The sequence below is a fragment of the Bombyx mori genome, chromosome 11 (genome assembly GCF_030269925.1).
Source record: "Bombyx mori chromosome 11, ASM3026992v2".
Taxonomy (NCBI): Eukaryota; Metazoa; Arthropoda; class Insecta; order Lepidoptera; family Bombycidae; genus Bombyx; species Bombyx mori.
Genome location: NC_085117.1, coordinates 16,832,521 through 16,855,481, shown reverse-complemented (window position 1 = coordinate 16,855,481; position 22,961 = coordinate 16,832,521). Strand labels below are relative to the sequence as shown.

The window sequence follows — 22,961 nt, the reverse complement described above, 5'->3', positions numbered from 1 at the left end:
GGCGCGTGAAATCGACTTCATCCGGCACGAAGACTGGCCCTCCTCCAGTCCAGATTTGAATCCGTTAGATTACAAGATATAGCAACACTTGGACGAAAAGGCGTGCTCAAAGCCTCATCCCAATTTGGAGTCATTTTGAATAAACTTTAGTGTCGTAAGAATCTATGTTTTGTTAAGTTCATTTTGGTATATGAATGGTTACATAATGAATAAACTTGTTTCAATTATTTTACATTAAACATGTGACAGAATTTATGACCTGACTAGGTATTACCTGCTATAGCTGCTTATAGCTAGGATGTGTCACTGAAAAGTTGTTACAGATAATTAAAAAAATGTTTAGAGAATAGATAACTTTTATTGTTGTAAAACTGTGTGACGTCATCAGTACGCCTTCGCACAGATAAATTATATTTTTGAATAAAAAAATAAATACATTTTTACACCGTATCGGTGTACATTTTAGTTTTCATCTTAAGATATCTGTATTCTGAATCGTAATAGTTCCTTATTTGTTGCCAGCAACTAGACAGTGAGGCCGGTACGTAGTGGGGATGCTTTTTACTGTAGTGATTTATGTAAATGGCTAAAACCACCAAAGATCCCGACCAAACGTACCTGAGAAATACAAAGTTGTTATTAAATTATGTGACGGTCACCATCCACCAGCCATCACAGAACACAAGATATTTGTCAGATGCTTGAATCCCGCTTACGACATTTTCAAGATAAGTTTGCATATATAAAAGTTCCGAAATTTCAGACCGTCGCCGTCGGTCTATCGACCAATATCACTTGTGGAAGGTCTTCCCTTTGTCTTATACTTTCCAAAATTACATGGTTGAACGAGTGCACGGCCCAACTGATGTAAAGTTGTAGCCGTTCGCGGCAGAAATAGGCAGACCGGTGGTGTCTACAATATGCCCTTACCACTAGTATATTAGCCAATTGGTGATTGCAATATACTCCGCTCAGAAATTAATCGCCTTTCACGACACTTATGGGAAAATATGGCTGGTGGCTACACAGCTAAAAGATCCAACCAGACAACACTGATCTTCACTTTTATTATATTTATTAAAAATGTAATGTGAGAAAAAGAACAAAAATTAATGCAGATTGCCTTAAATGTGAAGCGAATCTGAAATTAGACGTTGTCTGTGTGAGCCAAAAGCCAGACTACCTTCAAAAGCGATAAAAAAAAACTTAACCTAATAATATACTCAATTATACTCACTGGAAGACAAAAGGCTTGCTGAACAACAAGAACGATATGATTATCGAGAGAGCTTTCCTCATCGTGGTGACGGTAACGGCGACCGTCGCACCGCATATCCTCACCAGCGTCAACACCGCTTGCAGACCCATATAGCCGCTCAGACTTAGAAGAAATATGTTCCGGTACATTTCAACTGGTGTCTAGAAATTAAATCCCAATCATTATATTTTTGCAAAGGAATACCGTATACTTTTATTTTCCCTACCTATTTGCTGGTAGACTAAGGGAGGGCCGGGTAGGTGAGCTCACGGACTCGACCTGAAAGAACTTGCTAACACTAGCCCTAGCAATAGTGCTTCGCAGAACCTACCACCTGATTGGAATTACGACTCACTGAGAAAAACCGGTTAGAAACTTAGTGGATTATGTCTATGTTATCCCATCTACTGTTATGTGGTTACCAGAATATACACACCACTTAAATAAACACAAGAGAACCAATTCTCTACCGTGTTGTACAACAGATGTCCCACCCATCCAACTGTAATAAATGAGTACTTCATTGCAGAAATAGGCAGAATGGTGGTAGAAACCTCTTACCAATAATATATCCTACCACCACTAGATGAAGGATAAGAAACTTATATTAACGCTTCGGCTCGGTCCAAAATAATAAATATCCAAAATTCATATTCAAAGTACATACAATACATACCTCAGCACAATAAGCAAATCCGTCAACTAGTATACCACTGAATCCAGTAATACAGACAAGGTAAACACATGCAATCGCATATGAATAGAAAACAACTTCGTTATTTGAAGCTTGGTACTGTTTCATTGCTTTCTCTTGTACGTTTCCGATTATTGCGTCGCATAGTAATGCTAAGGATATAACTAGAACGCCAATCAAATCGAAATTCGGTGATGTGCTGGAGTCAGCTGAAAATATGATTGATATTTATTATTATCATTTTATGTAAAAAAAAGATTTAAGGCAATTTTTTTGGCAAAAATTTCTATCTTTCTTCAAAAAACTTCTTCAAACGAGGCCTTGTGGAAAGTATTAAGCGGTAGGCAGCGACTTGGCTCTGCCCTGGCATTGCTGAAGTCCATGGGCGACGGTAACCACTCACCGGTAGGTGGGCCATATGCTCGTCTACCTACATGAGCATTAAAAAATAAAAAAAAATTATCGTTTTGCAGTCCGACCACACCAGCGGTCGGCGACACCACTCTAGTATCTTTTGCTTATTTTGCATTCGGTTGGTGATTTGTTTAGGTAACAATAAATTACACACATCAACAAAGAAAAGTTTACTAATGAAAATGTAAATAAACAACAATATAAAACAAACAAATTTTGTTTTTATTTATGTATGTATGTATATCGTCGAAATTTCATGAAAGTACAGGGTTGAGAACTTATGAGAACTTCACAACTTACTTAAAGCTGAGTAGTCACTGTCACTCATGGACATCAAGCAATGCCAAAAGCACAGCCAAGCCGCTGCCTACACCTGAATAAGCTGAGTGGTGACGGTTCAATAACAATGATTAAATTGTTTACATACGGTCGGTCAGGCATATTGTGAATACGGCAACACCATCCTGCCTATTTCTACCACAAAGCAGTACACATTCCGGCTTACAGAGTGGCAAAGTTATACATTATTTTAGTGTCAGGTGTATCATGAGCTTCTCAAGCTGTCTAAAACGTTAATTTACACATTGTTTTTTTTTTTATTGCCCTTGTAGGCAGACTTGCATACGGCCCACCTGATGGGGAGTGGTTACCGTCGCCCATGGACTTCAGCAATGCCAGGGGCAGAGCCAAGCCGCTGCCTACCGCTAACACATTTGTGTTCACGAACATGTCCTTATGCCATTATGATTATTTCACTTATAATCACTAGCACCCATGGAGGCATGTGATCAAAATTAGAAACTAGAGGCACTGTAATTAACAACAAAAATTACATGTCCATTGTTACTTACAATAAAACACTTACCCAGAGTAAACATAGTCAGTCCTACACACATAACAATTGCCGCTACATAATCCAAAAACGAATAACGTTTTCTCATTATGATAATACTACCAATCATAACTGGTATAAGTTTACAGCTCTTGAATATCAATTGAGTTGGATAGTTCAAATAACTTAAAGCTAAATTCGAAAATGACATTGTTCCTAATGTCAATGCAGCTAAAACTGCATACGTTTTTAGTGGAACTCTGAAAATAAAGACCATCAAATTTTTTTTTACATTTGGCTATACAATTTTATTCTCATGTTGCTTTATGTAATAATGTGAAAGGCTTTAGAGGATAGACAATATGTATAAGAGGGGAGTGAGCGAAGAAATGGTATATGATAAAAGAGTATGGAAGGAGAAAAAATGTTGCGTTGATCCCAGGTGACTGAAAAGGGCAAGAGAATTAGGATGATGTGGCTGTACAGGTTAACTTCTACTAGTTTTAAAAGTGTGACTGAATTAAAGTACTAATTTATGAAAATCTTTGAACACGTTTTTTTACTGGTGGTAGGACCTCTTGTGAGTCCGCGCGGGCAGGTACCAACGCCCTGCCTATTTCTGCCGTGAAGCAGTAATGCGTTTCAATTTGAAGGGTAGAGCAGCCATTGTAACTATACTGAGATCTTAGAACTTATATCACAAGGCGCATTTACGTTGTAGATGTCCATGGGCTCCAGTAACCACTAAACACCAGGTGGGCAGTGAGCTCATCCACCCACCAAAGCAATAAAAAAAAACAAGTATTTTTTTGTTTAGTTCAGCACACTTCACTATATTTACAATCTTATCAATCTTGATAAGACTAGTGATAACAAAAACTAATTAAACCAACTCACTTCCTTTTGATAGGATTTCTTATCCATGATTCTCCATAACTCAACAACATAGTAATCATAAATTGCACTAAGGTTATATACAAACTGACTGGCTTCACTTCCGGTTTTGCAAATATTAATTCTAAGAAGTATCCATAAGCTAAATAGAATATAAAAACGAATATCGAACAACACAGGAACTGAGTTAATTGACTGTAATTTGTTATGTCAAAGCATAATATATTGATTTCTGTTTTTGATGTTCTGCTGTTCTCATCATCTATCCTTATGAAGGTTTCCTTCACAGAATTCATTTTATCTGATGACGTTTCCATTACACATCACTTATGTTTGTTTCCTGGAATTAAAAATTGTAATTTAATAATCTATGATATTCAATTGGATGAGAGTTATGATTTTAGAAGTTTGTGAACTATTAATGAAGGGCAATATATATTAGATTTTATCTTTCTCAACGTAGAAATTAGAGAGTAAGTAATGCAGTTAACCTTAAGAATTGCAACTGAAACTTTCCTCTGTTGACTGAGAAAGCTTATATGGCATATTGTGAGCCCGTTGTTAGGTATCACTATCTTGACTATTTGTAAACTAGTTATTCGTTCCAGTTTGAAGGATGGGACAGTCACTACTTAATGCAATTGAGATTTTAACTTCAACGATTTATTTCCAAGATATCCAATATGCAATATAATAAAAAGTGGTAAAAGATCTGATTAGTAAATTTTAATTCAGTTATTTTTTAGTATAATTTCTTCTCTAAAAATATTTTTTGTATGTATGTATAAATCATAGAAGTCTTATTTGACGTCAAATAGGACATTTTTTAATGTTTACTCTAAATACCTTATGAATTTAAGCTATAACTCTGGAATAAAAATGTTTACTCACTTTTTTAATGGTTAAAAACCATATGCATATATCACTTTATTTAATTTTTCGTTTTCTTCAGGATTTAATCAAAAACAGAAAATTTATTTATTTTTGGACATAAAATACCTATTATTATACCTTTTTTTATGTAATTCACTTAACTCACTGTTAATGTATTTCTAGGCAGATATGTTTTAAATATTCATGTTGCTTAGTGGCATAATTTTTAAATTTGTAAATAAATGTCTATCTATCATGAAATTCAACATTTTTACGTAAATTGAGGTTTCCTACTTCAGTGGTAAATTGTAGTTTATGGTCACTGCCACCGCAGACTTCTTTTTCTTATGGATTTTATGACCTGGTAACTAAGACCTTTAAATCATGTCTTATTTCTTAATTTAATTTATTTAGATTCTTATTTTTATGAAAAATGATAATATGGAGTGAAATGAAACGAAGATCAATAATTTGAGACATTAATCAATTGGGATGAAATGAAATGAAATGACATGAGATGAGATGAGATGATATGGGATGAAATATAATCTCAGTAAAATAGTGGTCATTTACTGAAATTTTTTCAGTGGACTTTTCGGAGGTCCCGAGAAGCTACGTCTAGCAACTTTCTTTCATTTTCCCACATTTGTGCACTTTCTAAGATAATAAATAGTTAATAAACCAACGTTATTACACATTTAAACCTGAAGAAACACCAAATAGAAAACATAAACAAATCACACAACTTCACTTCTCGCGTTCCCGCCAAAAAGTCACCGCAGACTTTTTTGTTCATTCATATATAATAGATAACTGATACCGAACTGTAACTGATAATAAGAATAATAGGAAAAAAAAGTATAAATCGAATCGAATTGAATGGAGAGAGAAAGAAAAAGACATATTAATAATTATTTTTATTGAAATATGTGATGAACTGTGAACATTAAAGTAACAGAACACGTACGTACATAAGTAACGCATTTTGAAATTCATTCTTCGTTGGATGTGCCAAAGAAACCTAGTCCATAAAGCTACTCACTACGCAGAAACCCGCCGCCGCCGAGCAGGGGGTCGGGACCGGGGTCCCGTCCGTAACCCGGCCCCCTAAGAGCTTCGGGCTCCACCCGCTTTGTGCGGGGAGGAGCTTAGGCGTGGGGCAGCGTGGTAGGTCGCGTTCCCCCGACCGCTCCGGGGGAAGGTGTAGCGCGGCGCTATCAATCGGGCTCTTGGCCCGTCGACCGAGGGAACCGGCGGTCATGTTGCTGGCGGCCGCCGGTCCGGCGTCTGGGGGACGGCGGGATGGATGTAATGTGCTTTGCGTAAACCCTGTCCCGCCGTCTCAATAACTCCGACTGGGTTCCCACCCGGTCCGGGGTAGGGCGCCGGCTGTGAGCGGCAGGAGTTTTTAGTGAGGTTCGACTCCCACATACCTCACCTGCCGTGCGGGTGGGGATCCGGCGATTTTCTCCTGTGGAAAAAAAAAAAAAAAGTCCATAAAGCTAAACATTTTGTTTTCAATCATTTACAATGTTTTTCTCGTATGTTTCATATAATGTAAAAGAAATCATAAAGATTAATATCATTTTTGTATATTTTTATCGCGAGAGCTTTGGCATATTTATCACGAGGATCATTGGATGTTGAGCATTAAGAACTATTTCTAGATAGATACTGTTTGCAACAATCAATTACTTAAAATATTAATAAGGCTGATTTTAGTTGTCTTATTCTTCTTCACGAATAGGAAACTCTTGACAGAGTGGTCGTGGTCATGCATCAGTCGGATCCTGCGATACCGATTCTCTCGCGATGCGACGCCATGTGGCACGATGTTTCGCAGAGTGAGAGCAATCATTTATGTTGGAGCGAGTCAAAGATTTTGTATGGTCGGTCCATCGTGTTGGAGATCGTCCGCGAGATCTTTTGCCCTCGACTTTCCCTTGCACCACCAACCACTCAAATGGAGTCCTCATTACGAGTGATGTGCCCGAAGAACTTGAGGATTCGTATTTGGACTGTTGACGATAGTCTCTCCTTGATGTTGAGCTCTTTCAGGATCAAAATGTTGGTATGGTGCGCGGTCCACGGAATTCTGAGGAGACGTCTCCAACACCACATTTCTAGTGCGTCAATCTTACGACGGTCTTACATCCTCAGCGTCTACGTCTCAGCCCCATACAGAAAGATTGAAAGACCAGGCATCTCATTAACCGAACTTTTGTGTTTTTGGTTATTCTGCGGTCTCTCCAAATCTTTGTTAGCCTCTCAACTGAGGATCTTGTCACGGCGCAACGTTTTCGGATCTCATCTTCGCAGCCTCCGTTGGTGATAGTGGAGCCTAGATATACATAACTATTAACTACCTCGCATCCCGCTATATGTTGGACTTCCGGTTGGTTGATGTTAGCACGATCTACGATCATCATTTTGGTCTTATCACGATTGATCGCAAGTCCAAAATCCAACGCTGTGGTCTCCAGCCGGCGAAGAAGCACCTCGATTTCGTTTCTGGTTGACGCCAAGAGGGTAGTATCATCGGCGTATCTCAAGTTTGATATTTTCCGACCACCAACGGATTTTCCTTTATCCCAATCTTCAAGAACTATGCGCATTATATACTCTGTGTATATATTAAATAAAAGAGGAGATAGTATGCAGCCCTGCTTAACGCCTGCCTGTGTGCTGAAGCGTTCGGAGTCAATACCATCAACACGAACAGCGGCCGTGCCATCTTCGTACAGACATCTGATGGTGTGTACAAGATGTTGCGGTACACCCATTTCCGTCAGTACCAACCACAGCTTCCACCACTTGACGGTATCAAAAGCTTTTCGGAAATCCACGAAGCACACATATAGGGTAATATTAAATTCTCTGGCCTTTTCGACAATTTGCCGCATTACGAGTAGTTGCTCTCTTGTGCCTTGACCACAAGAGTTGTCTTATAGAAAAACTGAATTTCATCTATTTTTTAATTTACAAAAATTAATATTATTTGTGTGAAATTGTTATAATCCACAAGAAAGCATTGAGTTTTCCATGTCCAAAATGTTTTCTGAAATTGGCAGCACTGGTTGCTGCTGTCAAACAAAGAGAAAATGTAATATGTTCGGTACCTACCTACCTACTTACAAGTTTTTCTATCTTCGATAAAAAGTGTCGTCAATTTGTGTTTTGTGTTGTTTTAGAGCAGGGTTTCGCTCTGTGTGGTGTCATAACTATTAGTTACAAACTCAATAAATATCTTTATAGAAGAATTCCAAGCACCAGATTTTGTTATTCGACAGTGTTGATCAAGTCTACAAACTGGATAATAGATAATGATGGACTCGGACTCGTCCGGCGCCGACTTCTGCCGGTTTTGTCGCTCGGAGGCAACGTCGGATCGGCCTTTATTCCACCCTTGCATCTGTACCGGTTCGATTAAATGGATCCATCAGGAATGCTTAGTGCAATGGATGAGATACTCTCGGAAGGAAATCTGCGAGCTTTGCGGACATCGCTTTTCTTTTATGCCGATATATTCTCCGGACATGCCTCGCAGGCTGCCTATCCGCGATGTAGTGGGCGGCCTGGTGATGTCCGTTGCGTCAGCCGTAAAGGACTGGCTCCATTACACCCTGGTGGCTTTAGCCTGGCTCGGTATCGTACCGCTTACGGCTTGCAGGACATATAGGTGCTTGTTCTCAGGCTCCCTGGGACCAGTTATTTCCTTACCATTTGAGATTGTTTCTGCTGAGAATCTTGCCAAAGATGTTTTCTCAGGATGTTTTATTGTGACATGTACACTTTTCTCTTTTATTGGACTTGTGTGGTTGAGAGAACAAATAATGCACGGTGGAGGTCCAGACTGGATGGAAAGAGAAAATATACCAGTTCCCCCACCAGAGGATTTTGTACAGCCTGAGAATAATAATGAAAGAGTTAATGAAGTTGGAGGGGATGACGGTGGAGCTCGTGAAGAAGGTAATGGAGTTGGTAACGGTAATGGTGAAGGAGGTGGTGAAGAACCATTAGTGGGCGATGAAGCGAATTGGAATCCAATGGAATGGGATAGAGCTGCTGCTGAAGAATTGACATGGGCCCGACTATTAGGTCTTGATGGGTCCATGGTCTTTCTAGAGCATGTGTTTTGGGTGGTATCCCTCAACACTCTGTTTATAGTGGTGTTTGCATTCTGTCCTTATCACATAGGACGACTTGGGGCTGCCTTAGCAGGATTAGCAACAGAAGGTCCTTATGCTGGACCTTTGACAGCACTGGCTGGCTATGTGTTAGTTGGTGCAATACTTGCCGTACTTCATGGCTTAGCTGCTCTGTTTCGGCTAAGGAGTGCCAAGAAAGCACTAGGATTCTGCTACGTTGTAGTCAAAGTTGCACTGCTTTCAGTCATGGAGGTAAACTTGCAGCTATAATTATGATATAAATTATTGATAACTAAATTAAAATTACATTTCCAAATGTGTTTTTAGATTTTTATCTTTCAAAAAAGATATCAATTGACTGCCAAATACAACTTGAGTGTAGTAATACGGTTATTGTTATTTACTCATTAAATATTATCCTATTGTTTTTATTAAGGCCAATGAACCATAATAACATCACTCACAGCCAATATAGACAGTTGAAAATGGAAAATTTTATAATAATATGCTTTTTTTAGTCTAGGAGTTTTAAGTTAAGTTGTTAAACAGCAGATATAATCATCATGTCATTAACAATATCATTAACTGAGCTGTTTTGAGTATGCATATTATATGCACAATTGAAAAGTAAGCGTGATCGTTTTCATTGTTGCAGGTGAGAAAATATATTATAAGCACTAGGCATAAATCAGAAGCTCATAGATAACATAAATTTGTGACTTTTAACTTTGATACAGAAAGCATAGTTAGAATAGCTGTTCCATCTTTCAAACAGGAGCACATGACAGGATGGTGATACCTCTTCATGCAGCCTGTACATCCTGCCCGTAGGAAAATTCTGAATTAACGTTTGCATATTTCTTACTTTGCAGATAGGTGTGATCCCTCTAATATGTGGATGGTGGTTGGATCTCTGTTCTCTCTCCATGTTTGATGCGACACTCAAAGACCGCGAATCAAGCCTTCAGGCGGCTCCCTGGACATTGATGTTTATACATTGGCTTGTCGGAATGGTCTATGTGTACTACTTTGCGTCATTTGTGCTGTTACTAAGGGAAGTGCTGAGACCGGGAGTGTTATGGTTCTTGAAGAATCTGAACGATCCTGATTTCAGTCCAGTGCAGGTTTGTTATTCCAATTTTAGCAAATTCAAAGTATCAAAACATTCTATAATGAATTGTATCATAAAATTATCCTGAAATGCTCTTGAAATAGCTTGATTGATACTTTCTCGTTTGATTTGTTTGAGAGTTTGATTTCGAACTCAGGTTCAAGTATTCATATACAAATTAAAAATGTTCAGATCATTGCTTATTATTAGGTTTCAGTTTTCACAAATTGCAAATAAGACAAAATGTGCACAATACAAAAAAAAGTACTACATAATGCAAAAGTTAATTTGACAATATTTTTTAGGAAATGATTCACTTGTCTGTCATGTGTCACATCAGAAGGCTGGTGTTGTCAGCCATGATCTTTGGCTCGGCAGTACTATTCATGCTTTGGATGCCAATAAGGGTCATTAAATATGTGCTGCCCGGTTTCCTGCCATACACTGTCTCCGTTCATTCAGAAGCCCCAGTCAATGAATTAAGTTTGGAACTTCTTCTGCTTCAGGTAAGATTTAAATATGTTGTATGATAAATGATATGTTTTCAGTGTAATGTTTTAAGGAGGTTTAAATAAATATGGTGACTAATTATTTTCAGTAATTAGAAACATTTTGAAACAAATAGGAATAATATCATTAACCACATTATGTCATATACTTAATAAGTCGAAGGAAGTATGCCATTTAAATTGCATACATTCATTAGAACAAGGTGTTGTTCATGAATTATACTTCAGACATTGATATTCTTTGCATTTTATGTTTATTCTGATTTGGGAACATTTTAATATTTTCATTTATGTTGCTTGATGTAATGTTTTATAGACTCGTTGCGGCTTATAACTGAGTGTGTATAAATATTCAGAGAACACGCCACTTCCATATCTGGCTTTGTTTTTAGCAATTTGTGTATAAAGGTCCCGAAATGAAACTAGAAGTAGAACAGTTATTTAAAATGCGAATTTATTTTAATGATGATTCACTAAAGTAAACTACTTAATTGTTGCTTTACATTTATAACGGTCCTAAATCAATGAACTCTTACTCTATACAGCATTAAATAATTCTATTGATTGTTTAATGTGATTAAGTGATTTTTAAATCTTTTTTTACTAAAACAGTAATCTAATTGAATAAAGGTCATTCGAGGTTATTCGAAAATCCTAAATGTATTTGTATAGTAGCTAAGCGGAGTCGATGAACTTTATGAAAGCCATTTGTAGGAGATGAGCGTATGACTTACTTGCTGGTAACTACTTGGCAATGCTAACAGCTTACACGCTGTATACTAAGAAGAAATTTTTAGAGGCAATAAAAAAAAGGTCCTAACGTTAGAAAACATGTATTAAAGTTTTACTATAACTTTGCATAAATGTAGCAGTAAAAGCTGTAGGCAGTTGAATATTCATATTTTGTTAGCCAAGTCAGTTATGGTGGTAGGACCTCTTGAGAGGCAGGTAACCTGCCTATTTCCGCCGTGAAGCAGTAATGTGTTTCGGTTTGAAGGGTGGGGCAGCCGTTGGAACTTTACTTAAAACTTATATCTCAAGGTGGGTGGCGCATTTACGTTATGGATGTCTATGGGTTCCAGTAACCACTTAACACCAGGTGGGCTGTAAGCTCGTCCACTCTACTAAGCAATAAAAAAAATCGTACAAGTGGTATTGAAGACGGTCAATCGACGATAACAAATAGCTAACCGCCTTTATTTTCGGCAGGTGATCCTTCCAGCTCTTCTGGAGCAATCTCACACGAGGACGTGGTTAAAGATGGCGGTGCGAGCTTGGTGCGTGTGCGCTTCTGGTCTCCTCGGCTTGAGATCGTATCTGCTTGGCGAGATATCGCGACAGGCCGATCCTAATCCGCCCCCACATCTGCCTCATCAACTCGGTGTCGCTCATCAAGTAAGCTGAATAATTGTTTTTATAGACAGTGTAATAGGAAGGCATATACTAGTGCTATAATCTTCTTCTTCACCTTATTCCACTAGGTGAGTCGGCACAGCTAATTTTTCTCTTCCATTCTCTTCTATCAGCCGTCATCTCAACACTCACTGCTCTCTCTCTCTCTCTTATCGTCATTCACACACTATCCATGTTTTCTTCGGTTGACCTCTTCCCCCTCTACCTTGCACTACCATTTCCATATATCTCCTAGTCACATGTATCTTGTCTCTATGCACCACGTCACTAGTGCCATCATTATTTTTTTAAGGGATTTTATGACCTGGTCACTAAGACCTTCAAGTCATGAGTGCCATAATATCAACGAAAAAAAAAAAAAAACATTTTTCATAAATGTGAATGAGCCATTTTTTTTGAGATGGTTTTAAAGTGCTATTCGGATTAGATATGTGTCGTTCGCGAACGAACGAATCAAACGACCCGGGTCTCAAAATCCGCGCGAACGATAGGTTCACTTCAAAAAATATGAGTCGTTCACTAGATCGACTCGTTTAACAAAACCTACGAATCAGAAGAAAAGAACCATACGACTGATAGGACAGTCATTCGGATCATTTCGGGTTGCCGCGTCTCGCCCCGCGCCCATCTCGGTTAGTCGTTCGTTGTCGCATAATGACACATAACGCCTTTGTATTGTTTTGATCTCACGTAAACAATTGAACTATAACAGTTCCTTTAAACTGTTATTCAATACTAAACTTTATCCAGCCAGTGACCTGATAATATTAATTACGTCATAAATTGATGTGATACTGAACGTTCGACGTTCGAAACGTTCGACTGAACGCGTCGTACGAACCGGATCATTTTGTCAACAGGTCAGTATTGATCTGAATCTCTAAAATTGAACGAACGACACATGTCTAATTCGGATAAGCCCATAGACCGTGCGTTATCTCTCTTAAGACATGAGAAAATTTCAATTACGTTTTGTAATGACTGTCCTACGCTTAAAGGCGGGTCAAGTGACTGCTTCGCGGTGGAAACGAGCGATATGGTGGTACCTTGTGGTGCGTGCTTCAAATACGCCTCGGTAAAAGTTTAATATGTTGTCTCTTTCTCCCAGGCCCTGATGCGTCGCGACGGTCCAGCGGCGGTGGAGCCCTACATCCGCGTGTCGTGGTTCCCGCTAAGGTTGGCCGCGCTGCTTGTGCTGGTCTCTATTTCGCTCGTGTTAGCGAGTGCAATGACCCTTGTAAGCCTAACGTTATTATTGTTGTAATGTATTATTTTCGACAGTTTTTTTTACATTAATGATTTTTTTTACGTTAGGAAATTCGTCTGTAAGAGGTATTAGATCAATGAATAATTTTTTGTGTGATAATTTGATTTTAATTTCAGGTAATTCCAGTAGCGATCGGCAGAAAGGTGATGGCGCTGTGGATGCCTAAGGCGGCTGAGAGAGTTCACGAACTGTATACCGCTGCATGCGGTAAGTAAACAAAAAAAAAATATGTGTGGTGTCGTGGGACACCGGATAGGAACGAAGTTCCTTATTATAAAAATATTAATTTAAAGTTCTACTCGAGGTATAAAGAAAATAAAACTGGAGGTTTCGCAACAACCCACGTTCATTCGGTAACGTGCGAACTTATTGTGGTACACTTCATTCACGGTTTTTTGCATAAGAGTTGGTTGGTGTATTGCGCAAACGAACGCTCTGAGATCGTGGTCAATGAATGATAAAAAAATATGTTCTTTTTTGTACGTTATAACAAAGTTAAGTCGTACACTGTGTGCATTACTAATAAAAATCTTACGTTACGGACGTTATTTCCCGGTTAGGATACCCCTCCGCATCGTCCCGTAAGGAACTTCGTTACAAAAACAATTTTAAACGAATATAATAAACTCGGTTAAAATGATCAGAGCACTTAAAAAAGCGATAATTCGATCGAATTGCGTTTGTTTGCCTCCCTAATTTAATATAATATGTTATCAGATGCACGTAGCGTATGTTCCTATTCGCTGGATATAGGTTTCATGAAAATGAAACAGTTTGTTCCATATCGAAAAGTCGAATCGAGGCGAACAAAACTTGGGGTCAACAACCTCCCTCGGTCGCGCTTCAGTTAATATTTATTTGCGTTCCATTGCGTTCTGAATAAAAAGCCGGTAATGTTTAATTTGTTTGTCTCTTTAGTTCATTGGTTACTGGGTTATGTTTACTGTTACGGGTAACAAACACTATAATGTACATTTTAACTCAATGAATGTGGATATTTTTAGTTACACTTTACTTTATTTGTATATAAAGATGTCAATAAAATAGTTAACATATACATTGAAAAGTACAATGACGATCTTAATTTAGTGTTTTTTTTTTCTTCTGAAAACTAAAAACGGATCGAAATAATAAATAAATAAATAAAAACAAAAGAGAAAGGGAACAAAAATGCTATTTAAAAACATAAAAAACATAATAGTTAGCTCAACTAATCTTTTTTTGTCGAATTTTTTTTTTTTTTTTTTAAATTGGTTTTGATATAATGTCAACGGTCCTTGACCACGGTACGCTTGCAAGTTTTCAAGTTAATTTGATGTCCTGAAATTTGTGACAATTCCTTTGAAAGATGTGTTTGCATATATAGATGCATAGATATAGGTTGAGTGGTACTGTTACATAATAATATGTTCCTCAATAATAATGCAATATAAATAATAATGCAGACTAAGGCATTCCTGAATGCATCGTCTCTATATTTTATTTATTTCATTTACTTCAGATTTTGCATCCATATTACATTCATTAACATTTCATTTAGTATACTAGAATCAAATAAAAACAATAACTACAATCTCGGAATAAAACAAAAGACGATTTATTTCTAAAGCGCGGCAGAACAGAATTGGCTTAAGTAGCGGAAACACACATCGTTTGTTACTATTTCTTTTATAAAATAAACTCTTTATTCCTTGCTTTGAAGGGTGGACGAGCTCACAGCCCACCTGGTGTTAAGTGCTTATTATAGCCCATATACATCTACAAACGTAAATGCGGCCACTCACCTTGAGATTGATTTCTAAGGTCTCAGTATAGTTACAACGGCTGCCCCACCCTTCAAACCGAAACGCATTACTGCTTCACGGCAGAAATAGGCGGGGTGGTGGTACCTACCCGTGCGAACTCAAGAGGTCCTACCACCAGTAATTACGCAAATTATAATTTTGCGGGTTTGATTTTTATTACACGATGTTATTCCTTTCACCGTGGAAGTCAATCGTGAAGGTTTCTTAAATACGTATTTAATTAGAAAAATTGGTACCCGCCTGCGGGATTCGAACACCGTTGCATCGCTCGATACGAATACACCGGTCGTCTTATCCTTTAGGCCACGGCGACTTCAAACTCTCTCTCTCTCTCTTCAAAGACTCCGTGTCAGCCACAGTTTCCTTTTTACACGCTTTGTATTAGCTTCACTTGTCGCGCATCTTTAGACGCGATTTTGACCCACTTTAAACGGCCAGAATTCATTCAAACTTTGTAGATTTATCAAGGACCGATGACAATACACTAATTTGATAAGATTATTCCATTATTCAATTTGAAAATTAAGATTTTTGCCAATTTATATAATTTTTATCTATAGTCGATAAGGCAGGAATTGATGTTAAAGTACTTAATAGCTTTAAAAACTCTCTTTTATAGAAAATTTAACTAAAAAATAGAAAATAAATTGTAATAAATTTAAATTGAAAATAGTATAAAAAAATATATATTTTATTTAAAAAAAAGCGTGGTGTGCCATTAAAGATACTAGATGTCCCGCAGTAATCGAAATTCGACTATAATTAATTGGAATTGTAAGTTTGTACACTATTATGATTGTATTTTATACTTCTATAATCACAAATTTCGCCAAGGCTACACTATTAAAAAATATCAATAAAGAAAAACAATATTTAATCTATCCTCAATTTGACCACAGACGTCAAGAACAAAAGTTTGACAATAAATAGTATGCATGCGTGTGTGCGTCAAATACATGGTATGTAGTGTGTGTAATGTTTTCTTTATTGATTTACTGTATCTTTTATGCATTATTTAAAAAAATATTAGCATTGTGCACTTCTTCTCTATATTCTGTATAAGTGTGGAAAATTTCATACTCTATCGTCAGCGCAATTTTCGTAAAAAGGGATACAAAGTTTTTGCTTCACGTATTAATATATAGATTACTAGCGACCCGCCCTCGCTTCGCTTCGGAAACATTAAAACATACATGAAACCAAAAAAATTAAATAAAAAAAAAGTAGCCTATGTTCATCAGGGACAGTGTCGGCTTCTAATGGAAAAAGAATTTTTCAAATCGGTCCAGTAGTTTCGGAGCCTATTCGAAACAAACAAACAAACAAATCTTTCCTCTTTATAATATTAGTATAGATTGAAATAATAATTCTTCTACTCATATCTGTCAGAAAAATATTTATAACTAATAACAAACACCCATGTACCCCACGCTTTTTTTACAATAAAATATAATTTTTTTACACTATTTTCAATTTAAATTTATTAAAATTTATTTAAAATGAGCTCCTGGATCCACCCCGTCATGACAGTACGTCCTGTGCAGGTATGTACGTGAGCTGGGCGGCGGGGCGGGCGGGCGTGGCGGCGGCGGGGTGGGCGCGGGGCGGGGCGCGCGGGGGCCTGTGGTCGCGCGCCGCGGTGTGGGCCCGCACGGCCGCCCGCGCCGCGCTCGCCGCCGTGCTACTGCTCGGGCTGGTGCCGCTCATGTTCGGCTTGCTGCTCGAACTGGTCAGTTACAACATTATCTACACTTTTGGATCATTTTTTTGAAGTGAAAACTTCTTTAGAATCGTTGTGATTTCAAACCGGATGCAACGGAAAAAAACGACAGGTAAGAGACACAAATACAAAAATGTGTAGGATGAAGCCAGCAAAGAATGAGACAGAAATATACATACTATTTAATACAGCGCCATCTGTGAGATTTTTTAATACTAACGTGTGTATGAAAGCTCTTGTAGTGAATTTTAATTTAGGATTATACGTGAAATTAAAATATCAATTCACAGAGGGCGCTACCTTACAATTATTTACTAATGACAAAATTTTACATATACTTAAGACGTTTAGGATAATTGTATTTTAATTTTGGAAGGTTTCACTTCTACCACGTGTGAATTGCACACATTTTGTTTTTTCCTACCTAAGCTGATAGCTTAAATTATATCTCATAATATTTTTCGTTTCTAAGATCGGTCTTTAGGTGTGTGTCTTTAAGTTGACTTTCTACCTAGGTTCTCGTAATACCACTGAGCGTTCCCTTGGAGCAGTCCCCTGTGTTATTCGTGTGGCAAGATTGGGCTCTGGGCGTGCTGTATACGAAGATAATGTGCGCCCTCACGATGATGGGACCCGATTGGAGCATGCGCCGTGCCCTCGAGAAAGCGTACCGGGACGGCATCAGAGAAATGGATTTAAGGTTTGTTTTATTTTTGTTTTTTTTTTATTTTGTTTTTTATTGCTTAGATGGGTGGACGAGCTCACAGCCCACCTGGTGTTAAGTGGTTACTGGAGCCCATAGACATCTACAACGTAAATGCGCCACCCACTTTGAGATATAAATTCTAAGGTATAATTATTGCCTTTGTAGGCAGACGAGCATACAGCCCACCTGATGGTAAGTGGTCAGCGTCGCTCATGGACGTCAGCATTGCCAGGGGCAGAGCCAAGCCGCTGCCTACCATTAAGTACGTCGTCGCGGCCTAAAGGATAAGACGTCCGGTGCATTCGTTGTTGCGATGCACCGGTGTTCGAATCCCTCCGGCAAGTACCGATTTTTCTAATGAAATACGTACTCAACAAATGTTCACGATTGACTTCCACGGTGAAGGAATAACATCGTGTAATTAAAAATCAAACCCGCAAAATAATAATTTGCGTAATCACTGGTGGTAGGACCTCTTGTGAGTCCGCACGGGTAGGTACCACCACCCCGCCTATTTCTGCCGTGAAGCAGTAATGCGTTTCGGTTTGAAGGGTGGAGCGGCCGTTGTAACGATACTGAGACCTTAGAACTTATATCTCAAGGTGTGTGGCGCATTTGCGTTGTAGATGTCTATGGGCTCCAGTAACCACTTGACATCAGGTGGGCTGTGAGCTCGTCCACCCATCTAAGCAATAAAAAAATAAAAAGTACTCTTCCCAAGCCTCGTTTGAAGCAGGAGCTTTGAAATGTTTGCATATCTAGTGACGCTGTGGGCGTATCTTAGGAATCGCGTATTGATAAGATAAGGTAGCGCGGAGACGTCTAATTTTTTCGAAGTAACTAGCCAACCTTTACATTTCTCGGTTGGTATGTAATTTCACACGTCATCTCTGATCCTCCCGATCCACTAACGGTGCTTCTAGGTCCTCAAGCACCGGTCACCGTTCTCGTCGAACCCGTCGCTTGCGACGAAGGGCTCGACGAGTAAATTAACCCATAGACACAGCCCACTGAGTTATTCGCCGGATCTTCTCAGTGGGTCGCGTTTCCGATCCGGTGGTAGATTTTGCGAAGCACGGCTCTTGCTAGGGTTCGTGTTAGTAACGTCGTCAGGTTTGAGCCCCGTGAGCTCACCTACTAGTGAAGGTTACGCTGGAATAGCCTCTCAAGTCTACCAGCTTAGGTAGGAAAAAAAAATGTAATTTCACTACATGTGATGTCATTTTAGAGTGAAAAATAACGTGATACTAACAGAAACGCTAATAAACAACGAATACGGTGAACGTATGATATAGTAGGTTTTAGTTCGTGGTTCAACTTGACTTGAAAAATATACTACATCTTTTTTCATTGCTTGAATAAAAATAGTAAATTGTGCACCAAGGGAGAAAATTAGGTCATCTCCACCCGGGTGTAAAATGGCAAACACGCGGGATTAGATGTCCTGCTTTTTTCCCACGGTGCACGTACTATTTTTTCTCCTACTAGGTCGAAAGTTCGTAGAGTACCGAGCCGGGGTCCAGGGTCGAAGCCCTGGTAGGGGGTAGGGGGGGTAGAGTCTCCCCATACTCATAAAAAACAATTTAACTGTTTTTTAATTTTTAAATAAACTACTACTAATTAAATAAGAACTGTCTGATGAACTCATCTTTGTTTAATACTTTCACTATTAAATTTTATTGTCTTTTGTTTATTTCACCTTTACACTAAACACAATATTGCAAATTACCCGAGCACAACAATGGCCGAGAATTTTAGATGCGTGAGAGCAGACGTAGACACTGACGCGCATGTGCACTTGTAGTACCCAGGGAGGAGAAGTTACACTTTTAACCCTGTACAGCGGGAGTAAAAGTTAGACTTTCTTCCCTGTACAGCGGGAGGAAAACCGAACTTTCGGCGTAGGTAGGAGAAAAAAAAATTGTTTGAATTATCGTTTTTATTTAAATTTACGTCTTAAGTGCAAAACGAGGATTTCGAATCTTTTCGAGGTGGCCTAAGAAAAACCTAGACATCTACGTCGTGCGAATGTTGGAACATCAGTTTGATTTAGTGCAGGAAAGAGATGAATATATATCTGAGATGTCCTATTAATTACTGCTTTGACGGTTTTGTTATTCGCGAAGTCTCTTATTTGTGTATGTCGGCTCTTTGGTTTATTGATTTGCAAAACAAGTAACGTTGATTATAATATATCCCCTAACTATTTAATTATTCATTTTTAACTTAAGTAGCTCTTTGTTTTTTGAACATTGTTGTTTGTTTGTGTGGTTCCAATAGGTATAATTTGATGGTGCATGTGTGTGTAGGTTTATCGTGGGGTCGGTGGGTGCCCCGCTGGTGCGGTGGCTGGGGCTGGCGCTGGCGGTGCCGTACGCGGCGGCGCACAGCGTGGCGCCCGTGCTGGTGTCAGGGGCCGCCCAGCGCAACCTGCTCGTGCGCCGCCTCTACCCCGCGCTGCTCCTCGCCGCGCTCTTCGCCTCGCTAGCGGCCTTCCAGGTAACACCACCACCACCACCACCATCACTACCGCCTATATAATATCTATGTTACGTAAAACGTTACGTTTTGGCGAGATCTGTAACTACAGAAGTATTTGACAATAGAACCTTAATAATTTTCAAACTTATAATTTCAATTAATTCTAGTCGAATTTCGACTACTTGGCGACCACTAGTATAGTATTAGATATCTATGGAGCTAGTATTAAATAAATACGAACGGATCTTTATTCGCAGATCCGCCAATTCAGAAAACTATACGAACACATAAAGAACGACAAGTACCTGGTAGGTCAGCGGCTCGTGAACTACGATCACCGGAGACAGAAGCAGCAGCACAGCAGTGCCGTCACGTCGACAAACTGAAGCCTGTTCGCTCCGTGCCTCTAAAAATTTATATCGATCTCATTCTAAGGGCCTCTGTCTAGGAGCGGCGTTTTCTCGACGATTCTGAAGTCGAAACTTCTCTCGTACTTTCCTCCTTTCCCATTAAGAACGATAAATAAAAAGGTTGCTTTTAGTAAAGGAAACAAAAAGATAAAAAATAATTGAACTGATATTTTATTTGTTCCCACATCGACCTGTATAATGAAAAGCAATTTTAAAAATATCTATATACGATTCAATTTGTATTAATTATTAGCATAAATTTTACCGTCTTCACCTCGTTCTCTAACCTTCTCTTCTGAACTATTCTAATACAACGAAAATTTTATTGTCACCTTAACTGCCAACGGTCGTCGTCGGCGCGTCGCCGGAAAATCGTTACTTTGACCTAAAGGTCTTAGTTACCAGGTCATAAAATTCCTTAAAAAAAAAAGAAAATCGCTACTCTAACAAAGCACCGTTCCACGGGTCGATCGAAGCGGCAGTGAGTGTTGCACGCGTGTCGTCCTCAATAATAACAGTACAAAATTATTTTAGCACGAATACGGGGTTTAATAAAAAAAACCCGTCGGTTACACCACTGCCTACCAGTGAAAAAAAAACGATATTTCTCGGGCGGCGGTGTAACAGACTATACTATTAGGCTAATTGAAATTAAAAAAAAAATGTACTGCTTCCATTTTTAAAAGTCTTGTCAGTACAAGCTCACTTTAAGGAGCGATTGTAACGGCATCGCTGTAATGACAGGAACAATGTCCGTTCTTGTCGTACGAAGTCACAATTTATAGTCGGATTTTTTATTAGACGAAGTCAACTGACGTTTACTGTGTTGTCAGTTTTTGATGAAATAAAAATAGTGTTGTGACAAAGTGAACGTATGAAAAAACTCCTGAATTAATGAAATTGCCTCGATTGTCTAGTGAATAGTTGGTGTGCCGAATTGCCGATATCGGGTACGGGGTTCGTATTTTAGGCGTGCTTTGTACATACCAACGAGTTTTCGACGAAATATTATGTTCCTATAGTATCTACCTGTACTGAATACCGAGTGTTTTAAACATTGCGAGGAAGCTTGTAAGACTGTCCTATTTCCAATACATCATATAGTTGAAATTATAGATGTATAAAATATAACAATTATTGGTAGGTAATGAAAATAAATAAAAACTGATACTACTAGTAACATATATTGGAGCACTTTAATACAATTTTATTGTAAAATATAAATAATATTCTTTTATAGTTTGAAATTAATGATTAACTCTTCACACTCATTGTTCATTCATGTGATTGAACGAGAACTGAACGCATCACTATTACTTTAAATATAGCAACATTATTTCACAAAGTGACATTAGCTACTGTCAGCTGGCTTCGTCTAATTAAAAATCCGACTATATTTCCATATATTTGTAATTTATTTATTTTTGTAGAAATTTCAACGCGGATATCATCCTAACTTTTCGTTTTCCTCTCGTCGTAGACACGTTTAGAAATTAGTTTTGGGTCGCGTACGGATTTTTTATTAGGCTACACATAGGGACAAGCTTTAGGAATTTGGTTGATTTGAAGAGATTAAGAAATTAAAAAGATTTAAAAAAAAAACGTTATAATTTAGTCATTTAACCTACACTGCTCATTTTTCAGTTATAGACCGATAATTTAGCCAATTTTTTATGTTTCAATTTGTGCATGTTAATTGTTACATGTATACAATTGCTATGCCATGAGATCAAAATCCGTTTAATTTTTCAATTATAGTAATTTCAATAGCAACACAGTGTAAAATAAGTTATAAAAAACAGCAAGGTACTATGTCCATTTAAAATAAATCAATTTTCCTTTATCAGACAATATTAATAGCCACTTTTATTAGACAAACAGGCTCCAAATTTTGAGGTAACAATTAGCATGTACCGCATTAATTGCGTATTCAAATGTTTTAGAATTATAACAATTTGTAAATGAAATCAATTTGATGTAAATAATTATTGTGGTTTATTTAGTATTAAATTTTATTCGAAACTTCCGATAGTTTTATTTAAATATTATATTTTTATTTAGTATACATATTTTAGATTGTGGTAAAATATATTATTTTTGCCTTGAGATTTGAAGGAACGTTGATGATAAGTAACCCAAGATTTTGGTATCATTATCAAGTTTGTAACTTATAAGTTTAGAATGTTTTATTGAATAATAATTTATGAAAGTTGAACATTACTCATCTTTGAATTTAATCACGAAAATTTGAAAAGCACACAGGAAAATAGTTTTCTTTCGATCAATTAAATCGTAAAATTAGTCACTAGTGCTTTTTTTTAAAATGACTAAATTTTTAATGACTCAACAAATGAAAATTATTAAAATATTTTTACAATGGCAAGAAAACGTGATGTCTCTAGATTATGTCTAGTTTATGAATATAA

General features: G+C 37.9%; 2 protein-coding genes across 4 annotated transcripts; one reads left to right on the top strand and one right to left on the bottom strand.

Moving 5' to 3' along the window:
- Positions 1 to 338: 338 nt before the first annotated feature.
- On the bottom strand, positions 339 to 5,736 carry slc35b3 (solute carrier family 35 member B3). 3 transcript variants are annotated; one of them, XM_012696091.4, is made up of 6 exons: positions 4,984 to 5,736; positions 4,096 to 4,432; positions 3,232 to 3,458; positions 1,935 to 2,161; positions 1,238 to 1,419; positions 339 to 618 (listed from the first exon to the last, which is right to left on the bottom strand). In XM_012696091.4, the coding sequence occupies exons 2-6, from the start codon at positions 4,407 to 4,409 to the stop codon at positions 441 to 443; spliced, it is 1,128 nt and encodes a 375-aa protein (XP_012551545.1). In that variant the 5' UTR covers positions 4,410 to 4,432; positions 4,984 to 5,736; the 3' UTR covers positions 339 to 440.
- A 2,290-nt stretch (positions 5,737 to 8,026) lies between these two features.
- LOC101740210 (E3 ubiquitin-protein ligase MARCHF6) lies at positions 8,027 to 22,559 on the top strand. The gene is made up of 10 exons (XM_012696141.4): positions 8,027 to 9,365; positions 9,986 to 10,237; positions 10,530 to 10,730; positions 11,943 to 12,128; positions 13,255 to 13,383; positions 13,530 to 13,620; positions 16,763 to 16,947; positions 17,454 to 17,638; positions 19,954 to 20,143; positions 20,383 to 22,559. The coding sequence occupies exons 1-10, from the start codon at positions 8,289 to 8,291 to the stop codon at positions 20,509 to 20,511; spliced, it is 2,625 nt and encodes an 874-aa protein (XP_012551595.1). The 5' UTR covers positions 8,027 to 8,288; the 3' UTR covers positions 20,512 to 22,559.
- The last annotated feature ends 402 nt before the right edge of the window (positions 22,560 to 22,961 follow it).

What these genes read in the sequence shown, in the direction of transcription:
- slc35b3 (XM_012696091.4), bottom strand. Translation starts at nt 4,409, where the DNA reads ATGGAAACGTCATCAGATAAAATGAATTCTGTGAAGGAAACCTTCATA. An exon ending in GATTTGCTTATTGTGCTGAG is followed by an intron (nt 1,420 to 1,934) that starts GTATGTATTGTA and finishes TTTAATTTCTAG; the next exon opens with ACACCAGTTGAAATGTACCG. An exon ending in AGCAAGCCTTTTGTCTTCCA is followed by an intron (nt 619 to 1,237) that starts GTGAGTATAATT and finishes TGTATTTCTCAG; the next exon opens with GTACGTTTGGTCGGGATCTT.
- LOC101740210 (XM_012696141.4), top strand. Translation starts at nt 8,289, where the DNA reads ATGATGGACTCGGACTCGTCCGGCGCCGACTTCTGCCGGTTTTGTCGC. An exon ending in CTGATTTCAGTCCAGTGCAG is followed by an intron (nt 10,238 to 10,529) that starts GTTTGTTATTCC and finishes AATATTTTTTAG; the next exon opens with GAAATGATTCACTTGTCTGT. An exon ending in TCGGCTTGCTGCTCGAACTG is followed by an intron (nt 16,948 to 17,453) that starts GTCAGTTACAAC and finishes CTTTCTACCTAG; the next exon opens with GTTCTCGTAATACCACTGAG.